This window comes from Amborella trichopoda, chromosome 9 (genome assembly GCF_054954075.1).
Source record: "Amborella trichopoda isolate Santa Cruz 75 chromosome 9, AtrichopodaSantaCruz75HAP2 v2.0, whole genome shotgun sequence".
Classification (NCBI taxonomy): domain Eukaryota; kingdom Viridiplantae; phylum Streptophyta; class Magnoliopsida; order Amborellales; family Amborellaceae; genus Amborella; species Amborella trichopoda.
The window spans coordinates 57,613,964-57,638,971 of NC_142344.1; the positions used below are offsets into that span (position 1 = coordinate 57,613,964).

Consider the following 25,008-nt stretch of genomic DNA (forward strand, 5'->3'; position numbering starts at 1 on the left):
CATTAGCCAAATTAAAAAAAAAAGACGCTCCAGACTTTATAATCGAAGGAGATAAAAACCAATCGGATATTGGTTTCTGTATTTGTTTCTAGAAGACTTGCGAGATGCATTTTATGTCAAAAGGTCTTTATCTTCATTCTTAAATGCATAATCACCAAAACAAAGTCAAATCACCAGCCGGTGCCTGCTTTCAATACTCTTCACCTGTTAGATACATGTTTGATTTGAAACTGCATAATACCAAATCTTCTCTTCTATTCAACTGCAACCGCTCTCTTCCCATGAAGAACACAAGCAAATGGGCCTATCTATGTAGTTTCACGGAAGCTTGAATGATGGATGTCAGTGATGGATGCACGCGGGCCCTTTTAAGAGAACGAGCTTTGCTTCTCCCTTCAGCATATTCCTCACCCAGAGGCCACCTTGGGCGCAGATCAAACTGCTTAAAATTCACAAAAAATTCTGTTATGCCAAGTTAAAAACAACATTTGTTATGAAGACAAGAAATTGACAAAGTTCCTCTTATGCTAAGTGTAACTGGAAACCAATACCAAAAGGGGGAGGACCTTAAACTGGTCAAACGAGTGCTATCTAGAAGCTAAACCAAAAAGGGTAAGTGCAATAGCACATGTAGCACCATTGATGTGCAGTGCAGAAATAATTTATTTTTCCAAAAGTGCCACAAACACTTGTTCTTTGGTGAGAGAAAAGAAAAACATTAATTTGCTTCTTCGTTGGCTCTTTGAACGGCAATGTTTTTCATTAAAAAAATGTTAAAAATCATGGCAAATCCAAATTGAGACTAACAAGTAACAAGTGAAGTTTGAAAGAATGAAGTTGTTTCGTCTTCTACTTTTGTTCTTGATAGAAAGAAAATTCACTTATTTTCCATAAGTCAGCCATTTCTCCCAAACTACTTGATAAATTTACTAAACTACCACAATAAGCTTTTTATTAAAAAAAAGTTATCACAATAAGCTGCCAATGCAAACAAAAACTTACAGGTAAGCTCTTAGATATTGTTGTATGAGTTATTAGAACGTGAAACCGATGGTTAATGTTCCTGACTTATTTTTTCAAGGGTACCATGTTTCCTTAAATAGATCTGCTTCTGATTGCGATGTTCAATTATGATTCACACACTAAAATGTTTTCATTATTGTCACTAGAAGCTTCAAATCAGACTGAACGCATACACAATATTGGGGGTGAAGGAGAATAAAATATATAAATTACAAGTAGAAAGCAAGGCAGAAAACAAAAGCCAAGACAAACCACAGTATCCTCTTGTTCATCCTCAGGTGGTGGTGGGTCAAATCTCCCCAAACGGAAATGCTCGATCCCAGTCCAAGCAACCATTACACCTTGCACAAAAAATGTTGACATTGATGTCATTGTTTCACAACAAAGCAATGAACTGATAATATCTCAAAGAAGACATGTTTGTAAGTTTGTTCGTGGAGGAGCCTGGGAATTCTCCAAGCTTTAGATGTACTAGGCAGACTCGATCTAGGTGGGGAATCCATTTCAGAACTCGATCCATGTGCAAAGTGCATAGAAATATTGGTGGAAGAGGTTGTTCACAGGTGATATATATTTAGGGTTCGTGACCTTGCCTCAAAAGAATGTAATCATATCACAAAACAAGAAGCGTTTTGGAGACTTTGAGTAAGGTATTGTTCTCCTATGTCTCAATTGAGTTGAGGTGGGAATGTTCCAGGCTCATTGCAGCATGAGAGTCTCCCCCCTATACAAGATGGTGCACTTTTGATTGTGCAAGAGAAAACTCCGCTAAGTATGATTGATTGTTTTCACATATGGGTTTCCAATTGGATTCTTTTTCCCCCTTGTTGCAACACTAAATATGGTTGGACTCTATCCATTTTGCTTCTTTGTGGTGTCCTTATGATCATCCACCTTTATCCGATAGGAATAGGACTTTACTCTCTTTCCCTTGCCAAATATGTAAAACATGACCCGAAGGATGCTTTGGAGAATTGAGGCAAAGATGAAGCGACCTTGAATGGAAGTCAGTCCATGGAGATGGGCTAGCTTCTTCTACATACATTTCAAAGTGTATTGCGCGGAAGAGCTGGCGAGAGGCTACGCTCCTAAATATCAATTCTGTAGCATGAAAGTACCTTGTACTGCAGACAGTGAAGCAAAACTTTGCCAACATTCCTGAGTTATCATAAAATGGCTAACCCTTCAGGCAGATTATCATGGAGGCTGTCTAGTGACTTTGCAGAGGTTTTTGGACCTTATGCAGTACTCAGGTAACAGAACTATGTCATGTGCCATAGGCAAGTGACTGGGACAGCAACCGCCCTAGCCAAGGTTTGGTGGAGGCAATGTGAGTGTCATTGAATGATGCAACAAGGTGCTTATTATCTTCTAAACAGCGACACACTAATAAAATAATAAACATAGCAATTGAAAAGATCCTGCTAAGATGCCACAAATCAATATGTGGGCAAATCACATACCATTGTCAGTGCAAAGTCTTGGAGGAGGGCAAACCAGTTGTAGGTCATTCCTCTCAACAACATCATCAAGACGCAACCTAACATACTGGTTTGATGCAACACCTCCAGAAATTACCTACAGAGGAAAATGCCATATACACTGGAAAGTCAATGGCTGTAAAAGAAGATTACAGCTTTAGCAAACAAGAAAGGTAACAATAAGCATTAAATTGTAATACTCATCACCAAAGATGTTATGGAGGGTTCGATGCCTAGAGCCCATTCTATAGCACGTTCACACCTTTCCTCCAAATGTAGAACTGCTACTCGCTGCAAAGCAAAACACAAAGGGTAGGTGAAATTATGGCGAGAATCGATATCTATTAGCGTCAATTCAACACTAGACCTCACAGAAGTCAAGAAGAGAATAATCAGTAGCTTATACCTGGAAAGAGGCAGCTATATCTGCACGAGCTTTTCGGTCTTCACAATCTATGGAGGAGATGACATTTTTTTCTGTATTTCTAAGTCAAACATATCAAAATCCAAAAGAAAACATTTATTACTCAGTATGCCCATAACATTGATGTAAAAGACATGTCAAAGCATGGGGCGATGATCTATTACATGAATTTAAGAAGGGATTGTCCACAAAGAGACCATTTACCTTTTGTACATGGAGGTCACAAGATTTCACAATCATTCTTGTCCCTTAAATTTCAAAATGGTGGTTGTAAGAGTACCATTGAATAGGCACAAAGTTCAAAAAAAAATAATTCTCGAACTTCGTAACTCACCCCAAGCCATCTAATTTGCCATCTAATGAGTGGGAATATTGTGACCTCCATGTACAAAAGATAAATGGTCTCTTTGTAGACAATCCCATTTAAGAAATTGGAGAACAAAAGAAACTAGCTAACAAACCACTAACATGAAAATCCGAAAGCCAGTTACTAACTTTTCTAATATATTATATGCATGCAATACAGTTTTGTTGTTTGTCAGACACTAATATATTATCAGAAATAAATGCAGCAATAATCTGCATGTAATATAGCATCAAAACAAGCTAGGTATTGAATGCGAGAAGCATAGCAAAGCAAAAAAATAAAATATATGCCCCATGTCCAATGCAGTACAAGGCAAGATATGAACATAAGACTACCAAAATATAATTGAGATGTTTGGAGAGACATGAGCTCTCTGAGTGTATGACAGAATTCAAGCCAACCACATTTCTACCAAGAGTTACATTATTTGAATCAGATGAACAGGAATACAAGTTGCCTATCCTTTTTAGGCTTTTAGTACTATTTTTTACTCTTTAAAGGCAAGAATAAGATGCCCAATATCCAACACCAGTTCTAAACATTTTTCCTTTTTCTTTGTTATTTAGGGTTTATTGGTACACAAGACTGGCACAGGGCCTGGGTCTAGTTCAAACTAGCACTTGCTGGTCCAATCTGGTTTTCATGAGACTTCTATCAAGAATAAATGAAGACTCCTAGGGGGAGATTTAATGGACAAAGCAGTGTTGTCGGTTCGCTTCGGGCGAAACACCCGAAGTCTTCGGGCGAACGACCCGAAGTCTTTGGGTTTCCTTGGCTACCGAAGAGAAGAGAATAACCATGTCTTTTGGCACAATATTTCGCCATTCAAAATGAAATTATGGGCGTCCTTAACTTTTTGAGTATAGAGTAATATGAGGCGCGTATTACATTGCCCACGTGGCTGTACCCTTCTTCAATTACTCATCCTCTGCCCACATGCCTGTGTACCCCTCTTCAATTACTCATTCTCTTCCACAATTACAACCTTTCCTTTTATTAAAACAAAACAAGACCATTGCCCTATCTTTTTTGTCTTTGTAAAATTCCACCATTATCCCGTGCTTTTATTAAAATAAAACAAGTTGGTTATCAAGCCATCTCTTCATCACGTGAAAGGATGGTTATGTCCTCACACAATAATATAAATTGAATGTCTTTTTTTGTATTTTTTGATATTTTGATATTGTGATATTTTTATTATTTTAATATATTATATGTAAATGTATATATTTTTTATATTAAATTAAAAAAAAAGTCTGAAGTCTTCCCTGAATTGGCCGAAGTACCAAATTGCTTCATTTTTCTGACCAACTGAAGAATACTCCGAAGCGAATCTAACAACATAGGGACAAAGTAACTATCCAATCCACATAGGATCCGAGATACAATTCATACAACCAACAGCCTGAATACAGGCCCCATCGGAGTTGATTCTTGGGAAATTAGGATCCTGACTTGGTCAACATTACTTTGGAAGTAGAATTAATGGATGATAAAAGACAGTCCTCGAACGACACAAAGAATATAATACTCAAAGATTAACGACGTGTAGCTAGACAAATCACAAATCTCCAAAATAAGACTTGGAAATCTGCAGAGGCAAACCCTGCAACCAGGAATGTCACTAATGGTGATGTTTGTGAGTGCGATCACATAACACTACTATTGCTCTCCCTTTTTCGTTTGTAGTATTTTTTTTTATTTCTAGTGAATTTAACAATGTGAGTTCAAGGTTAGAAAAGCAATTTAAGTAATAACACTACTAGCTACGACATAGCAAGTACCATGGTAAATTCTAGGAAGTCCATTGGCATTGTAGATGATGCATTTCACATATGTTTTTCGTATTTGATCTAAACAACATGACTTGTTCAGCTACATACAAAAAGATCTTATAGCATTTACTAAACTAGTTGCTGGTTAACAAAATGGGCCACCTTGCAAGAAGAATGAACCCTCAAGCCGGTATATTGATAGTCAAGGCATCTGGATATCAAATTTGAACACAAATAAACCTAACACTGATAAGAAAAGGGTAAATAAGGAGACAAATGTTCTAGAACTAGATTGATTGATGACAAAAGGAATCCGAATGAGAAAATAACTTGCAAGCAAGCAGGACTCACTTTCAAAAGTGACATTTCATTCAAATGAATTGCTACTCTAAGAAAAGATAACTACAAGAACTTGTATGAAAGCTCATCCACTCACATGTTTCTAGATTCAATTGCCATCCTCACTTGAGTTTTCAAACCCGCATATGAGAAATTGCAATCCTTGTGTTGCTTCATGGGAACCTATGAGGTACATACAACTTTAATAGTTCCACCATTCCAAAAGAGAAGTATCAACTAACGGCTGGGTGGCGACTGCAACTTTTTTATATTTATACTGTCAGGGAGTTCATTTACCAAATTATAAATCTGTCACTTCAATAGAGAGAAAAAATAGGGATCCTTTTCTGCCAATCCCCTATAGTCCTTGAGAAGCACTTACAGAGAATTTAATTGAATGTGGGTCGCCTTCCCGAGCAAGCTCTTCTAAAGCTGGCCCACCACCCCTTCTCATGTCAAGGCCAAGCCATCTTGCTGTCTTGTCAAAAGCCTCACCTATCGCATCATCTATTGTTGTCCCAAGTTGAACATAGTCACCAAGATCACGTGCTAGAATAAGGAGATTATGTCCTCCTGTAAGAAACAAAATTTTGTAGGATTTTCATTCTCATTGCCAATGAATGGTAGAATCTTACACACAGAGAACCTGAGTTTCCTAAGTTATCTTAACAATTATAATAATGGAATAACTTAAAGAGGAAAGTATACATAACCCAAGGTAGGGACGACTTATAAAGGACAAGCCCCAACTGGCAAACTTTGCACTAGATCTTCACAACCAGAAGGTCTAGAAAGTATCAAGTAAGAGCTGAAGAGGAGTTGACCATTTTTAGGAATCAATGAGGTTCCAAAAGTGGGAGTGGCACCTCCAACAAGATGGTCTAACAATTTTCAATAGATAGCAAGATCCTGTAACAAAATATAAAGGTAACTGTAAACAGAGATCCATATCCCCTCCCTAGTTATACATATCCATTCTTTGATAATTTGCCTCTCAATTATGGGACGCAAATGAAAAACTCAAAATGCAGTGATGTTCCATCTCAAGAACCTTGAGCAGATGCCAAGGAACAATACAAAAAGCCTGGTCTATCTAACAAATTATGTCGAGGAAATCTCCCCTGTGGACCAAAGGGGAGGCAATAAGCATAACAGAAACCAACTAGAACCGCAATAACTGGATGAGTAATTGGGGTATCCTTTGCTCCTAGAGAAAAAGAGATTATCTCCTAGTATCCTATGGAATTGCCAGGGCCATGCATGATTGGACACTTTTGATCAAAGCATAAACCTGGTGGCTCTGTAAAAGTAAGCCAACTATGGACGGTGAATATGTATGCCCTTAATGATTTACCTAGGCTTTGGAAAGGACTTATAAATCCTCTGAGAACATGGAAAAGTGCCTACAGCCAAAGTATAGTCTCAGACCTTAATAATAAAGTGCAGCCTAGGAGAGACCTTGATTGAACACAAAATACATGGAAAGATCCACAAAAGCCACATATTTTTCCCTGAGTGAACGGATCTAAAAGACGAGCCACATTTCTCTTGGTTGAAGACATGGGAAGACACATGTCTCTGGATTAATACATGGGGGGATACATGAATCGTTTTTGAGACACAGAGGACACGTCTCTTGATTGAGACATGGTAGACATACTGGTCTCTTGTTTAGGACATGGGAGGACACAGGCCTCTTGGTTGAGACATGGAATAACATGTCTACTGGTTGAGACATGGGAGGACACATGTGTCCTAGTTGAGAAATGGGAGAACACATGCCTAGAGTCTAGGCACATGTCTCTTCAATGCGACATAGGAGGACACAAGTTTCTTGGATGAGATGCTAATTGCTTTTGGACTCAAATCAAGGAGGGTTGTATATTGGGGGCTGCTCCTAAAAATCTCAGGTGATCATACTTGGTTATCATTGGGCAAAGAGGCAGTATTGGAATTAAGCTTATGGATACCATCATATACTAATAAGCTTGAGGTACTTATGTTTTAGTTGAAGAAGTTATGGGTCTCACTTGAGGGTATTGATACTTGAAGGGGGCCAACATGCTCAAGAGGTTCTAGATTCCAAAGTAAGAGATGAGATGCTGGTATATTTAAATTTTTTGAAAGGTCCTTAGAGTGGATTATACACTTTAGTTGGAGTGTACACTTTTATTGACTGATCCGTGTTTAGGCAGTCTATGGCTTGGTCATATGTCCCACTTGTCCTTTTTTTGAGAATTGTTAACTTTGTATATATGGTAAAATATTTACAATATGTTTTTTTTTTTTTTTGATAAAAGTTGACTATAATTGTATATGGTAAAATGTACAAAAGAATGAGGCCCTCTGAAAGAGCACCGTGTACAGTCCTGAAGGGTTCAAAAAATGAAACATCGGGGAAAGTCTACTCCAAGGAGATAGTTGGGGGTCCGCAAAAATCTACAGCCCCACCGGGGTGTTAGAATAGGCTCCCTCAGAAAGACGGTCGGCCTTGGAGTTGGCTTCCCGAAAAACGTGGCACCATGAGATTGATATATACCTCTGGATGAGTGGGATATCTCGTCGAAGATGTCATCCAAGTGCCATGCGCAAAGGGAGAGGCCGGATGCCTACGAGCTGACAGACTTGGAATCCCCTTACACCTCCACTATGGGGCCCCAAGAGCTGTCAAATATTTGGAGGCCTTTCAATAGGGCTTGGGCTTCAGCTAAGGTTGAATCTGCTATACCGATTGGGCAGGAAAAGCTTAGCAAGGTCTGGGCCTCATTGGAGTGAAAAAGGCCGCCTATTCCGGATGGGCCAGGGTTGCCAAGGGAGCAGCCATCGAAGTTTAGTGTAATAGAGCCCAGCTCAGGTGGTCTCCAAAGAGATGACCGCAAGATACTGGACTTGCCCATAAGAAGTAAGTTCTTCCAATTTCTAAGAAAATCAGTAGGGGGAAGTTGTTGAATAACTTATGATTGGAGGCCAAGAATGCCACCAAGTTCCTTACTTTGCTGGCCAAGGCCACAACCTAGGATCTCCCTCCTCTGAAAATTCTGTGGTTCCTTTCTATCCACAACACCCACATGGTGGCAGCCACCGAGGTTTTCCAAAGTTCTGTACCTGCCTTGGGCCAGGGAGAATATAGGTAAACTTGGAACAGGTGAGGGATGGAGCTTGGAGTGAGCCAAAACCATTGGAAAAGGCCCAAAAGATAGGACCAAAGTGCTCTTGCAAACTCATAGTCGAGGAAAAGATGGGCATTGGTTTCTTCTGCCTCCAGGTAAATTGCACATCTATTGGGGCATTACATCTTCTTTGAAGAAGGTCTACTGTCAGCACTCGCTCATGGAGCGCTATCGATCAGAACACCTGGATTCTTGGAGCCCAAAAGGGGTTCCAGGCTTTAGACAGCAAGGAAGGGTTGGTTAGGGTCAGCAGCAATGGGATCACAAGAGAGGGTGGGTGTAAAAGAAAGAGGACACCAAAATAATTCCGGAGGGGGCTGGCTCCCATATAATCTTGTTTTCACCACAGATAGGAAGGAAGACTTGGTGAAGGATTTCTGCCACAGCCCCAAGATTGTCGAGTTCAAAATCGTTCAAGTCCCCTGAAATTTGGCAACCAAGATCGAATGGAGCTTGTGATCCCAAAGTTTTCTGCCACAGTTGAGTTTCCTTCGCACACTATGCGGAAGAGGCTAGGGAATTGATCCTGCAGAGGTCTAAATCCAACCCAAATGTCTTTCCAGAACGTGACCCTGTTTCCCTCTCTTGGGCGAAACCTTATGTGACGAGAGAAGTGTTCACGGTACCTAAGGACAGATTTCCAGAAGCCAGAAATTAGGCCATTATTCATGCACACAGGTGTTCATAGGTCAAGAGCCATGGCAGTACTTGTGTTTGATGACGTCTCTCCATAGGTGGCTTGATTGGGTCGCATACCTCACCACCACTTTCCCAAGAGAGCATCATTGTGGACTCTCAGATTGTGAATACCCAAACCTCCCTGAGACTTTGGGAGGCACAATTTGGGCCAAGCGATGAGATGGAACTTGTTCCCATGTTCACCCGACCAGAAAAAATCCCTCATCATTCTCTCCAATCTAGCAGCTACCTAGGCCGGGATGCGGAATAAAGACATCTGAAATACGGGTGTATTGGCTAGAGTGGCTTTGATGAGCGTGAGCCTTCCCCCCTTGGATAGAAACCTTCCTTTCCATCCCGAGAATCTCTGCTCAAATTCATCAATAATGTGGCTCCACTGAGATAGTCGGGGTATCCCAAGACAAAGGGGGAGACCTAGGTAAGAAGAGGGTAAATTCTCCACAGAACAACCCCAACTACAAGCAAAGAAGTGGACTAGTGAAGGGTCAATGCCAACCCCTATCATCTTAGACTTGCTACGATTTTCCTTAAACCCGGTGGCCATCTTGAAACATTTACGAAATAGCAGAAGCATCAACTTGTTGCACCGAATTGTCACAGAAGACAAGGGTATTGTCTGCATATTGAAGGTGGAAGATGCGGGGTACATTGTTACGGGAATGAAATCCACATAGGAGACCTACTTGATGTAGCTGTGAAATTAAGGTGCTGAAAACCTCAGCCACAATAGCAAACAAGAACGGCGAGAGAAGGCCCCCCTGGCCAAGACCTCTAGAAGTTGAGAAGAGGCCTCTAGGGGTACCATTGAGAAGAATTGAGAAAACTAGACTAGAGAGGCATCCTCTGATCCAACCCCTCCACTTGGGTTTAAAAGCCGTCCTCATCAAGAATTGCCCAGTTGACATGATCATAGGTCTTCTCCCAGTCTAGATTTATGACTAGTCCTGGGAATTTCAAGATAGACATAGTGTGAATGCATTCATGGGAAATTAAAGCCCCGTCTATAATTTGTCGACCCTTGATTGGGTGGGGGAGATGACTGAGTCTAAAACAGCCCTTAGTCTGAAAGCAAGAACCTTGGAAGGCAGCTTGTATGAACTATTGACCAAGCTAATTGGTTTGAAATCTTTCAATTTTTTGGCTCCTTCAATCTTTGGAATAAGGGCGAGGAAAGTTGCATTCATACCTTTGTTTATGACCCCTCTGGAATGGAATTCTGAAAAGAACTCCAAAATGTCAGGGTGAATGACATCCCAAAAAGTTTCGAATAAGGTAACCGGTACCCGCTTGGACCAGGAGCTCGGTCAGGGCTTAGGTCGTTGAGTGCCAAGAGTATTCTAAGCTCCAAGAACGGGCGTTCTAGCCACGCAACTTTTGCGGAAGGGAGAGATAGGAAAGAGCTGTCGTGCATTATGGGTCTCGGGCTTAGGTATGCAGAGAAGATTGGTGAGGAAGTATACATCAGTCTGTTCCATAAGGTGAGGTTGATCAAAGATCACATCGTCGACCTTGAGATGAGTGATCGAATTTTCTCGCCTCCTACAATTCGCTATCTTGTGAAAGAAGCCCGTTATTCAAATCTCCCAACTTAACATTTGACCTTGGCTCTCTAGGCCCATTATACCTCCTCCTTGCGTAAGTTAGCTTGGTAGTCAAGCTTAGTTTTTGCACGCTGCTCACTCTCAAATGGCAGTAAGGGTCTAGATTCCTCCACATTGCCCCACGATTGGATATCTATGAGTAAAGACTCCTTCACAGACTTAAAGTTCCCTGGATGTTGGGCCTTCCAAGTTTTCAAGGTTAACTTCAGCATCTGCAATTTTCTTTGGACTCAAAACCCCGCCCAACCATGAACCTGAAAGGAGTTCCATGATACAACCACCAAATGTTTAAAATTGGGCTCATTGATCCACCACGATTCAAACCTAAAGGGCTTTGGGCTGCGAAGGATGGCTTAGGTGTTAAGCAATATAGGACGGTGGTCAGAGGTTGAATTGGGTAAGACAGTAGAATGGGTGCCTGGGAATGATTGGTCGCAATCAAGAGAGATAATGAAACGGTCGAGCTTTGAGAGGGAGGGGTTTAGGAAGTGGTACGACCAAGTGTACTGGGCTCCTTCAAGAGTTATGTCAATAAGGTGGTTGAGAGAGATGAAATCGGAAAATTCAATCATACCCGGGAAAATGGAGTGATTGGAGTTTCTATCATGGGACCAGCGGGTGACATTGAAGTCCCTGCCCAAGCACCAGGAGTTTGGAGGCCTGGTTGAGATGGTTTGTAATTCGGCCCAACTAAAGGGTCGAAGGCTGTCGGCATTGGGGCCATAGACCGTTGTGCACTTCCAAAGAAACTGATCAGAGATCCTAGAGAGAGTAACATCACTAACCAACAAGTAGGGTTCCATACTTTCAAAGAACTAAAGGAGGGGAGGGTGATTGGAGTTTCTATCATGGGACCAGCGGGTGACATTGTGAAGTCCTTGCCCCAAGCACCAGCAGTTTGGAGGCATGGTTGAGATGGTTTGTAATTCGGCCCCAAAAAAAGGGCGAAGGCTGTCGGCATTAAGGCCATAGACCACTGTGCACTTCCAAAGAAACTGATCAGAGATCCTAGCGAGATTCACGTCACTAACCAACAAGTAGGGTTCCGTAATTTCAAAGAACTAAAGGAGGGGAAAACCAAGATCTACATGGGAGTAAACCAGGAAGAACCGGTTCTAGGAATCAGTGACTATGCTCTGAAATTGCAAAACAGAGGAACCCTGGTCCTAAAGGACACTCTCTTTGTGCCTGTACTGTGCAAAAGTCTGAGTAACTATTGGGCAAGAAAGACCCAAAAAATCCTATACATGATTTATGTTCCCAAAGGAATACTTGAAGTGCCCAAAAAATCACGAAGATAAGGACCTATCACTTTTCTTTTTTTTGTTCCCTCTTTTTTTTTTTCTCTTTTCCTTCTTTTTTTTTTTCTCTTTCTTTTATTTTTTTCCCCCTTTTTCGTTTCCTCCTTTCTTCGTTATCGATGACCATTACTCCCCTTGGAATTTTTTTTTTTTTTTTTTTTTTGCGGGGGGGGTGGGAAGGAAAAAGGAAAAAGAAAGACGATCTTGGTGGGGGAGAGAAGAAAAAGAATCAGAGATTTGGGGATGCAGTTGCACCACCTGAGGCTCCTTCCTTTGCATGACGATCGGCCTCTACATTTGCCTCTCTAAGAATGGGCTTGAAAGAGACATGTGGAAGTGAACTGCACAAAATGAAAATATGCTCAAAAGTTGGAATGAGCCTCCAAGGAGGTTGCTTATGTTTGGTAGCCCAAAGGACAATGTTTGTTGAGTCAGACTCGACAATAAGCCCTTGATATGCTGTCCCCAACTGGCCCACCTTTTTGAGACCCATCTATGTTCAACTTAAGGCAAAACCTTGGGGAGGGGGGAGCTAGTTAGGTCTGGGTCTATGTGTCTAGGTTGAAAGGTACAACAGGCTGTCCCAATTGTTCAAAAAATGGGAAATTGGCAGGTTGGAAAAAGTGGGGATTACTTTGGCCCATAAGGAAATGAGGGAAGTGATAGAATCAAAGATAGAGAGGATGCTTTTCTGGAAGCCTCTAAAGGTCCTAGAATTTCTTTCAAGCCATAGAGACCAAAGCAAAGCTGGTATTGCTAATTTCAAAAGCTTTTTTCCAATCTTGGAAAACGTGGGGAAAGAAAGATTCAAAGAGACTAGTCAGGGTTTGCGGGGTGAACGTTACTTTTGTGCACGATGCCGCCGAGCATAACACCGCCGTGAGCGTTGCTGGCGAGCACAACACCGCCGTGAGCGTCACTGCCGTGCGCGATGCTGCCGAGCACGACACCGCCATGAGTGTCACTGTCGTGTGTGATGCCACCGAGCACGACACCGTTGTGAGCGTTACTGCTGTGCACGATGCCGTCGAGCACGACACCGTCGTGAGCGTTGCTGTCCAGAGTGAATGCATAGGGCAGTCCAGGGAACTTCTATGCTTGCTCTTTCATGAGTTCCATGTGGCACATGTATGCCACTTGTGTGCCCCTTGCATGCCACCTATCTGCTGCCTACCCCTCTTTGCTTATAAGTATCCCCTTCACACCCCTCTCAAGAGTTTTGCCCTCTCTCACCCACGACCTCCCTTTCAAACACTTAGAACCTCAAGCTTGAAACCATTATTGGAAGCTTGGCCTGTGTGGGCGGAAACTTGGAGTCTTGTGGTGCATGTAAGTGGATTTAGCTTCCATGCTTTGTTGATACATGTTTTCTTAGTTCATCCAAGTATGAAGTTAAGTATGATTATAGATGTGATTTTGGAAATGAGAATGGGTGTTCAAAGTATGAAGTTTAAGCATAATTCTGAGTATGAATTTAAATATGAGTATGAATGTTCAAATCATGAAGTTTAAGCATGATTATAGATGCAATTTTCAATATGAATGTGGCTGCATGCTATTGAATTCTTGCTAGAATGTGCCTATTTTTCCAGAACTGTGATCCGCAATTGTATGATTGTTTGAGTATTGAAACACTTATGTTGATTATGAAACTTGGTGGGAAAGTACCTCTTTGAATCTATTTTAAGATGGAAAAAACCTCTTGGCAATACCTCTTTTGATTTGAAAGTTATCAGCCATCTTGTAAAGCATGCCAGAATTGTGCCATAAATTTCCAGGAACTTTACACACTTTTGTGCATGACTGTTTACTGACCAAAATGTCTCAGAATGAGGCTAAACCACTTCTAAATGAAAGACGAATAAGTCTATTTTCAAAAGGGTTTTGGAATTATGACAAAATTCCCTGTGGATTGGAAGTTATGCCCATTTTTCTCTGAGACTATCACACTGGAATTTCTGCTGTTTTCCAGAACTATTTTGTGTTTTTATATGAAACTGTTTACTGACTAAAATGTCTCGGAATGAGACCAAACCACTTCTAAATGAAAGATGAATGAGTCTATTTTCAAAATGGTTTTGGAACCATGACAAAATTCCCTGTGGATTGGAAGTTATGCCCATTGTTCCATGAGACTATCACACTGGAGTTTCTGCTCTGCTACGAAATAGTGAATATGCATGGTTGTAATAAGACCTGCCTATGAAATATTGAATATGCATGATTGTAATAAGATATGCCTATGAAATATTGAATATGCATGGTTGTAATAAGACATGCCACAGATATAATATAAAGCACTATGCAATAGATTATCCATTGGCAGTGTGATATGGTATGATAAGAATGTGATATGAGGCACTACGCAACGGGTCATCCGTTGGTAGTGTAATGTGATATGATAAGAAAGTTGTGCCTACAATTGAGATCTTTCTCTGACTCCCGATGATAGGAAGGGAGTTAGGGTATGAGTCATATGGGTGGGTCGCACCCCCCCAATATATGTATAGGTGGCACTACGCAATGGGTCATCCATTGGTGGTGTAACACCCTCCAGCTAGAGAGCAAATGAGAGTCGTGTCTTGCAAGGCCACCGCCTATCAAAAGCCCCAAAGTGCGCTGGGGATTGTGTGTGTGAAGAGATTACAAAATGGGTCATCTATTTGTCATTGTCTTCCTTCCTGAGTAATGGTAGAAGTCCTAAGCAATGGGATTGACTTGGCCTGATTGATAGGGCTTCTACTTCGGGAATATGTGATATTAGGATTGCCTGCAGCTATTATATGTTTGCCTGAATTATTGATCTATTATTTCGATGGAAAGATTTGATAAACTGTTAGCTCATGTGATATCTAATATATTTGATTTGTGCTTGCTCCACCATGGGAGAAATTACTCATGATACATTGCTAATAAAAAGAATTGTGATACATGACTCCATGTTGTAAAAATTGCATGAATCCTGGGGATGGTTATGAATAACGCTGTATAGGCAGGAATGCATGGTGCTTTGATCTACTTACTGGGCTTCATAGCTCATTCCTTTGACTTTCTTCAATGTAGAGTGATAACTCGCAAATTGAGGACGAACGGTTGGGTGATCGCGGCTGACGGTTCGAGTTCCGAACTTGACAAGGAAGCTTCTTTTTTATTGTAGTTTTTAGATGGTAGTTTGGCCATATAGTTGTTTTGGTTTGGTGTCATGTAATTGTTGATGGGTCTTTAGTGCCTTGGACATATTTGTAATAAGTTTGGAGCTCTAGTATATATTTTTGGTTTTAGTTTGCCCAGCTTTTGATGGTTGTGTTTGGAGTTTTGTTTTTTTTCGTGGTTTGCTTTGATTCCTTCTTTTCAAAAGCTTTGAGCGCACCCTTTGGTCGTGGTCCCACACCCTGTTGCCCTCCGGCAAGTACGGCAAGGGGGCAAGAGGAGGGGTTGTGACACTAGGAAAGTGGCATTGATTGTTTTATGGATAATTCCCTTGTGGAAGAACTCCTTAAAGAAATCCATAAACTCAAGACATAAAGTATTCCAAAATTTTTTGAAAGGTGCAATCGGAAAGCCATCTGGTCCAAGAGCTTTGTCTTTGACTAGGGCATTAACTGCTTGTAAAATTTCTTCTTCAGTGAAGGGTTGCTCTAGCCCAATTGTCCGGTCAACAGGGAGAGCCCGGAAATCAAGATCAGCCATTCTTGGTCGCAGGCCAGCAAGAGCAGTGCATAGAGTCTGAAAAAACTCTATAATGGCCTGCTCGATTTCTTCTGATTGGGCTAAGTAACTATTGTTAAGTTTGAGCATCGCAATAGTATTGCCCCTTCTTTGACAGTTAGCTATTCGATGGAAAAGGCTTGTGTTTTGGTCACCCGCTTTCAACCATTTGATCCTTGATCTTTGAAACCAATAAATCTCTTCTTTTTTTAGAGTGGAAAGGTATTCTATTTTTGATCGAGTTCTGAGAGTTAATTATGAGGTGTCCAGAGACCTGGATTCTTCAAGACGGTCTAATCCTTGGATGGTATCTAAAACGGTGGATTTGATTTGGAAGTAGTTACCAGGTATAGATTTACTCCAGGTTTTGAGAGGCTTTGAGAAGCTGGATTTTTGTTTGAAGTCTATAGCCTGCTCTGCCCTTGATAAAATCATGATAAACAATGAAAAAAATCATTTGTGTCTGAAGTCCATAGACTTCATGATTTTTGTCTGAAGTCTAATCATGATGAACAATGAAAAATGATTTATCATGATTTTAAACAATTTTTTAAAATTTTATTTCATGGGTAAAATAATTTGACAAAATTGTTGGCTGAAACTTCCATTTAAGGACAGCCACACGTGGTGTGTGTGGCACACAAATGGCCAATATATACCACATGTGTAACCAATGGGGTGCCACATCATAGCCCAATTAGCATGCCATGAAGTCCCTAGCCATAGGCATGGATGCCCTTGTTTGAATAGCTCACATAAACATGTTTATGCTTTTGGCACGTGTAAATTCACATATGTGGTGACATGTGTGAACTCACATGTGTGACTGTAGAGATTCTTTTTTTAATTAAATCATTAATTCTTTGTTTTTTTGATTAAGTTAACTATTTCATTGAATAAAGAAATAAGTAAATACAAGTGTTGGGTTTAGCATCCCTTACAAAAATTGGGATCTACCAGAACCCTAACGGGCAAGGTAATCCCTTTACTAAAAAGTCAAAAAAGAGTCCAACACTGTGACAACAATGAGTTGGCTCAGCAAAAACGGTGAGAAGGTTTATATAACACCCTATTTACAACATGCACGTGAGTAGTGAACAAAAAGGAGAGAAAGGCTCATTAGCTAGCTTAGAGGGAGTCCAAGACTGTTTGTGAGGTTGGCTCCGTCATTTGTCATAAGATCAGCGAGCGCGTTGGACGTTCTGAATGTATGCCTCTATGAGACGTTGATACCCTTGCAAATGAATTCAATCTCATCAAATATCGAACTATATACCAGGGTGGTATAGACTTTCCGAATGCCCAAGATATAATGTTGTATGCGTCCCCTTCAACTATCAAGTGCGATCCCTAAGAGGGGTTAAAAAGCTTGAGCCCTATCGGCAATGCCATTGCTTCAACATGTTGTGAATTAGTATAGCCAAGGGATTCAGCATACGCGAGCAGAACATTCCTTTCATGATCTCGGAATACTCCCCCAGCCAGCTGGCCCTGGGTTGCCCCTTGAGCAACTATCGAAATTGAGTTTGATAGTTCCTCTTGGGGGTGGTTGCCAGTTGTTGGGTTTTTGGGATTTCCTTGGTTGATGAAAAAGGATGTTACCCATGGGCTTAGAAAAAAGTTTGTGGGTGTACCCGCAAAGACTTTGTAGTTGGTTGCCCAAAAAGTTACCAAAGTCTTAACCTTGTAAAGGAGTGGAGCCAGCTGTTGATAACGTCCCTGGAATATCCTATTACTCCTTTCTATCCAAATAACCCATACAAGCGCGGCAATGGCAGCCTTCCATAAGATTTTTCCAGCTTTAGGCCAGGGCTTGGCGAAATCTGTGGATAAAAGGGAAGATACCGTGGGTGGAGTAACCCATTCTAGGCCAAAGGGTAGTAAAAGTCCACTCCAAATGTATCTCGCATGTTCACAGTGAATGAACAGATGCGCATTTGATTCCTCCTCTTTTTGACACATAATACATCTGTTTGGAGTATGTATTCCCCTCTTTTGTAGTTGGTCCACAGTTAATGCTCTTTGTGATCCTGCTATCCATTTTAATTCATTTTATTACCTAAAAGGAATTAAATCGTTGATTCATTTTATTACCTAATTTGTTGGATTGGATATCAATTTAAAATTTCATATGGTGAGCTCCCATTGGTGGGAAGGTGTTAAGGGGACAAACTATGACATGTCCCCACCCTTGATAGTGACATCTCATTAGGCTTGAGTGTGGGATGAACTTCACATTAATGAACCACATGGGGGGCACGCCCCACCCATTTGAGGCCTAATGGTGAAGCAACCTCATCAAAGGTGAAGATTTAATGTTAAAGGAATCAATGGTTGCGATGAAATAATTTTTTAATATAAAAGATAAAGGGCACATGTTAAATTATTAAAAGTGAATGAAGGTGATATGTGGGTATGATGATAAGGGTGTATGCACTAATCATCATCCATGTGATAGCCATCAATAATGATTAATTATGTTAGATCTTTAACCTCTTTCAACCCTTGGATCATTCTATGAGTGGATGAAATCAAATCAAGTGTTTACTTCTCACATGAATTGTCTATAAAAGGGGGCCTTCTCTCATTCATTTTGTACTTAATGCTTAATGAAGTAACACACCAACCCCACTTTCCCATAGGCCTCACACCCCACCTAATTCTCTCTCTCTCTCTCTCTCTCTCTCTCTCTCTCTCTCTCTCTTTACTTTGTTGGATAGAAATCCCTCTCCCTTGATGCACCACTTCCATTGTAATGGAAGTGAGTCCATCATAAGCTCCCACACCACTATCATTAAATGATGACTTCCATTTCCAGATCCTCATGCTGCTGGAAAATAGTTAGATCAGTGAGGTATTTGCTCTCTCTCATAAGCTCCCACACCACTATCATTAAATGATGACTTCCATTTCCAGATCCTCATGCTGCTGGAAAATAGTTAGATCAGTGAGGTGTTTGCTCTCTCTCTCAAGTTGTTTGGTTAGAAGTTCCAATTACTATCTCAATTTTGTACACTAAATTAGTGGCCTTTTTGACACTTAATGCTAACTGTAATGTTACTGGAAAATCATTTATATCATGCATAACAGTGGGCATTAGGTTCATCTAATGAACCTAGTTCATTCCTTTTGAGCCCATGGTGGCATAGAACTTTGAGAATCTTGGTTTGACTTTCCTATCCACTGATAGGTTATCTTGAGTCCTTTTTAATAATTTCTCTCAGTATGACAATATGAAATGATCTTACTGATATGTTTCTGATAATCTTGATTATGAGACTTTCTCCCAGAATTCTTTGACAACATATTCTGTCTCTCAAATCGGTCCAAGCGGGTTATTGGCAATATTGTCAAGATACAGTCTTAAGAGTATTATATCATCCCCACTGACTTTAACATTCATATAGTAATCATCCTTTAAAAATTCTCATTGGTCAGTGTATCATGAAATCACATAAATCACCTTCTTGATGCTTGTTTCAAGTCATAGAGAGATTTGAACAACATCTATACCAAATTTTCCTTTCTTTCAACTTAAAATCCATCAGGCTTATCTTGGGTAAGAAGAACTCTTCTTTCAACCCACTGTGATCCGATCGTCTTGCGATTCGGAGAAAGACAAAGCATCTCCACACTTTGCTCTCATTGATTGACTTTGTTTCCTCTTTCATGGCTGCCATTACATGTATTTAGGACATCTTATGGCTTTCTAAAAGGTTCATCATTTTCCATGTTACTAACTTTCTCACAGACTGCACTTAAGCAGGTAAGGAAAAACAGGGGGGTCATCTCACTCTGGGTTTTGAGTTTCAAGTTGGGTAGAGGGTCCCTGGCCCTTAACCTCAAGTAAAATAGGATACTCATGGGTGTCACTCTTTCTTCCAGGAATTCATTTTAAGAATATGTGTATCTAGACTCTTAATGACCGTCCCATTGGACAAGTCAGAGAATCTTTAGCACTTAACAGGGTTTTGGGTAATGAAATCAGATTTTGGAGTTCAACATGGTATTGTTTGAGATGGGATTTGGACATAAGGATAAACAACCTAAAACTTTGAGATGACATAAAGATGGAGGTTTTGAGGTGGCAAACATTCTCTTATATCAAGTTTATATGAGTGGACTATCTTCTAAATCTAAATAACTCTATGGACCTTATCTATGAGAGGTCTTAGTCATTTTCCATCAAAACATTTTTCTCACGAGACTTGGAAATCATTGTCAATACATTATGAAGTCTCTCCCGCATTTCATTGCCTACATGGCCTAATAATTTTGTGCCTCTCATCTGGGGAATTGACATCTATTAGGAACAGACCATTTTCCAGATAGCTCATAAAAAGTATCAAGACCAATGAGGTCCTTGCCATAGACACAACCAAGAACCTCACATGAACAAAAACGAGCAACTAAGGCATAAAGCTAAAAGAAAAGATGAGATGCGTGACGCACCCAGGTGCATATTAAGTATCCCTAATGTAATCTCAATTCCTAGTTCTGGTTCATCCTAATTTCATATATGCAAATCTTATTTTCTTCCCAATCTAAGTTAAGATATATATTTCTTGATTGGTGACGTGCACGGTTGCCTCATAGTCCATACAACATGTAGTCGTCCCCTAACTCACTTATCATAGGTTAAAAAATCCTTCTTTTATTTTGAACCTTTTTCAGATAGTGGAGGAACTTGGCAGGGTACTTATAGAGATTCTCATTGTGCAAACTTCTTTTGCTCTTAAAATACAGGGTAATAAAACAATTCGTTTCACCGGGACAAGGAGCATTCAATTTAATTCTCATTACATCATCTCTCAGGTGGGAAGACGGAGACCTATCATATGGCTTTTTACCCTTGCAGTAGCTACCTTAAGACATATACCATTTCTCTTCAAACTCAATGTGTGTGCCACTACGGCATAACTAGCCCCAATGGGGTCACCTACATTCCCGGCGCCCATGGCATGCACATACACATAAACAAGAGAAGGTTTAGAGTATACCATATGGATCATCGACTAGGTCCATCCACCTATGAGATGCTTCTCTCCTCTGTGGTTTCCCGAAAATCCACGATCTCACCAATCACCAACAGAGTATCACGAGCCACTAACACGTCCCATGCACCCGATAGCATGAAGAGAAACTAGGTGGTCAGGATCGGAGCACCAAACCACTTTCCAATACATTTACAATATGTTTAATCTATGGACGGCATCCACAAGCCGGGAGCTCAGACTACAACAAAAGTAGAAGTATATAGAGAGCCAAGGGATGGGGAAAGTAAGTATACTAAGTATAAAATCTTTTACAAAGTGGGCTAAAAAACCAAAAAACATGACATAAAACCAAAAGAGATTACCACTAAGAATGACCATAATGCATGAAGGATTTTTGGGGGAGGGAAGGGCTTTTGTTGGTCGACTTGCTGGATGCAAAGTGCCTCTAATCAACGAGCTGAGGGGTTGATGGTGGATAAGGTGAACAGAAGATCCAAATATGGTTGAGGGGATGCTTCTGGGCATCCAATATGGATGTTTCGATTCTGTAAGCTATAAGATTGACATGTGGTGTCGCCTGGTCTGGAAGGGCAACATTCCTATGCAGCGACAGTTCATCACAGCAAGTATACTCACTGTGTGAGAAAGGACGGCAAAATAGGCCGCTTAGTTTTGAGGGGCAGCAATCGTCAGCAGCAGCAGTTTGACACATCAAAAGAGGTGAAATAGAGACTAGAGAGAGACAGATGAGTGAGGAGGATGAGAGTAAAAGAAAGAGAGAGTTCGCACGAACTAGTGAAGAAGGGACAAGAGGAGTGAGAGTAAAGGTTCAGAAGCTGTCAAAAGCAGAGGAAGGGGGGAGAGTGAGGGGAGGAGGAGAGTAAGAGGAAAAAGAGGATTGGAATGGGGTGAGGGTTGGGCTCAAAAGCTGTCGACAGCAGAGGAAGGGGCGGAGAGGGGGGAGGAGGAGAGTAAGTGGAAAAAGAGGATTGGATTGAGGCACGGGTTGGGCTCAGAAGCTGTCGACAGCAGAGGAAGGGGCGGAGAGGGGGGCGGAGAAGAGTAAGAGGATTGGAATAGGGCGAGGGTTGGATAGAAGAGAAGAAAGGTACGTCCAAAACACTTATCCCCCGCATAGGACACTACCGAAGAGGGTTTTCATAAGGTCATCCTTTGTTAGGTCGGAGAGATGTCTAGGGATGGTTTGTAGGCCAAGAGAGTTTTGTGGTCTCTTGCATATAAATATAGACCTGTAAGAGCAAGGGTTAAATCATCAACAAACTTTCACATGGCATATACACATGATAACTGCATTACTAGGAAGCTACCCTGAAAAGATATACATGTACATGAACATAGAGAGAACCCCTTTGCACTATAGTGGTATGTGTGTGTGACTTGCTCTTAAGAAGAGGAACTTGTAATCCACATTTTGGGACTGTAGTTCTACTATTTATTGACCAACTTTGGCTTATCGCCTTCCTCTCGCTACTCATGAGGACCTTTTTCTTTTTTTTTTTGACAAGGTTACGTAAGAATGGAACTTGGGACGTTGGGATATAAAAACCTAGCCTCTATTGTCTTGACCCAAGCACGTTTCCTTACTCATTACTACTTAGTAATTTACTGTCACAAAGTTCAAAAAGAAGATTTTTCGAAAACAAACCTCCAATATTGTAGTCAACACCACACATGCTTAACCAACTCATCTCTTCTAGATGAGTGATATAAAATATATATTATTTGTTATACTAGTTATTTCTTAGTTCTCACCAATCCGTGTTTTAAAAACCTGGTTGAGGCCACAGCTAAGGTCACTCAGACTCTTGAAATAGAAACTAAACCATGTGTTTTGCATGTCCTGATTCAAGGATGATCTGTAAGAGAAAGGAATAAAAAAGAAAGAGGGGGAAAAAAAACACCAGTTCACTTAAATCATTCACTAACATATGATTTGGATGCTTTACCTGAAATCAGAAGGGCCAAGAATGGAAATTCCAGCTCTTTATGAACTAGCCTACAAAAAAAAAGGGGGAACCAAAATAAGCCACCACAACATGTGATGTAATGCAAGTTCTTTTCATTCACTAGAAAATTGATATTGTGATCCAATGATGTGAAATTATATAAACGTAATATAATATTAGTAGAAATAAAGGCCAAATCCTGAACAGTGCAGCAAGTTCCAATATCCTTGACAAGTGCGGTCACTAGGAACTGGTTTGGTTTGCATTACATGTAAATTTGGGGGTTTTCGAGTTCCATCAAAGCACCAAGGCTACTTCAGTCAGCCAATTACCCAAAATTTCTTCATTTTGGGCCTCATATCCCAGAGCAAGTTTCATTTATTTGTATTAGTCGATCAGGCTTCGGGAGGTACCTTCTGTCATAAACTCATAAGTTGCTAAGGGTTAGTTCAAGGTTTTGTGACTAAGGATTTCTGATCCTTTCTTACAAATTGTTGTAAGGATCTTTGACTTAATGAAATGAAGTCGAATTTGATTTAGGTCTCTCTTTGAGAGCTTTTGGCCTGCGATACCTCATGATTTTCAAGAAATTATAGGCCCAAAATTCAAGGGGAAGATGAACTGCCTGCATCTTGCCTGCTAATTGTCCAAACAGAACAAAACAAAGTAACCTTACATGACCTTCTAGAACAAAAATTGTCAGGTCTCCCATTTATGGGAAGCCATTTTTTGTAAAGAGCTCCTGGTGCGTGGGAAGCCTATTTTTTGACACATTGTACACTCTTTTACTTTATAGAATAGAATTATTAACGGCTTCAAAAACAATGTCAGGTCTGAGAAAGATGGCTTTCTTCCTTGGATGGTGCCAACTTGCTCAACAATGTGCTTCCATCTGCTTCAATTATATAAACTTCTATACTGAATATTAAGAGTCATTTCTTCAAAAAGGTCAAAAAAATCTGCTTCAAGTATATATGTATTGCGTGCTACACTCTTTTTTTTTTCAAAAGAGAATCTGTAATATGTACTAAGTTATTTGGAAATGCAGAAATCAGAATGATAAAAAGAAAATTGTGCTGCCAAGTTTCTGACCAGTTCTTAAAATCCTCGGTCAGACACAAGCATGAATAGTTTGCACACAACAATAGGTAATGGAAATTGGAAATAGAAGCTAGCAAACGACCTAGCAACAAGAGCATGAGCTTCCATGTGATGTACTCCGATTATAGGTAACCTGAACTTGCCAGCAAATCTTCTAGCCTTCTGTACACCAACTACAAAGCCAAATTCATAAACAGATGGCATTAAGGTTACGCTTAAAAGTTGGTCTGACATCATGATCCACAAGCATTGGTTTATCAATTGAAGAAAGAAATTCCATTATTGGTAAACATAAGGCCATGCAAATCCATGCAAGGCCCAATATTTGTCATATTTGCAGATGTACAATGTACATGATACTAGGATGCAATAAAAACAAAGTTATTAGGATATCCTTGGCGCTATTAACAAGCACAAGTTACAAAACTATAAGAACTATGGTGTTAAGCATGCTTAGGCAAGACCAATGAAAAATTGATGTCTGGCTGGGAGTGTCATGCCACAGCTCAGGCATTCCACTCGAAAAGAACTTTGGCACAACACTGAATATTGTCATATAGCATACTTCATTGTTGCACTTATAGAAAGAGTGAAACTAATTGTGAGTATGAGAGAGAGACAGAGAGTACAATGAGGATTACCACGCAAGCAAAGGCTTAAACCGGGGCCAATAGTAACAGCAACTGCTGAGAGATCGGTCTCTTTCAGATTTGCATTCTCAAGTGCCTGCTGAACAACCTGGAAGGAACGAGAACGTAATCATGTACGAGTATATGGAGAAGGCTGGAAAATCGACAAACTTTTTGTTCATGGGACTGCTCAGTTAACAATCAAATCTGATCAATTACTTGTAATTGTGCTTACCTGATCAATTACTTGTAAATGTGCTTCTTCTGCCATTTTAGGAGCAACTCCACCATATCGTGAAAGCAAATCTGTCTTGATGACATGAAAATAGCAAATTGAGTGAAACATTGTTACTTCACTGATGGATCTTAAATCATGCAATCAAAATTCCGAAGACAAAATAACTCAATATCAATGTGTATAAAACT

The 25,008-nt window shown here is 40.4% G+C and overlaps 1 protein-coding gene across 50 annotated transcripts in view; it reads right to left on the reverse strand.

The window, feature by feature from the left end:
* Positions 1 to 109: 109 nt before the first annotated feature.
* Positions 110 to 25,008, reverse strand: part of GCP1 (glycoprotease 1) — a 32,980-nt gene continuing 8,081 nt past the window's right edge. For 5 of the 50 annotated variants that reach the window (XM_088846087.1, XM_088846081.1, XM_088846084.1 and 2 more), the window contains 11 exons: positions 24,818 to 24,888; positions 24,595 to 24,691; positions 24,036 to 24,126; positions 22,853 to 22,902; positions 5,792 to 5,982; positions 5,507 to 5,592; positions 2,911 to 2,989; positions 2,712 to 2,795; positions 2,487 to 2,601; positions 1,276 to 1,364; positions 110 to 442 (listed from right to left, as the gene is read on the reverse strand). In XM_088846087.1, the coding sequence (XP_088702213.1) occupies positions 305 to 442; positions 1,276 to 1,364; positions 2,487 to 2,601; positions 2,712 to 2,795; positions 2,911 to 2,989; positions 5,507 to 5,592; positions 5,792 to 5,982; positions 22,853 to 22,902; positions 24,036 to 24,126; positions 24,595 to 24,691; positions 24,818 to 24,853 (1,056 nt within the window). In that variant the 5' untranslated portion in view covers positions 24,854 to 24,888 and the 3' untranslated portion in view covers positions 110 to 304. Of the gene's footprint in view, positions 443 to 1,275; positions 2,329 to 2,486; positions 2,602 to 2,711; positions 2,796 to 2,910; positions 2,990 to 5,506; positions 5,687 to 5,791; positions 5,983 to 6,117; positions 6,319 to 22,852; positions 22,903 to 24,035; positions 24,127 to 24,594; positions 24,692 to 24,817; positions 24,893 to 25,008 lie in introns of all 50 variants that reach the window. The other 45 variants (XM_011630026.3, XM_011630025.3, XM_088846085.1 and 42 more) reach the window with 27 other exon arrangements.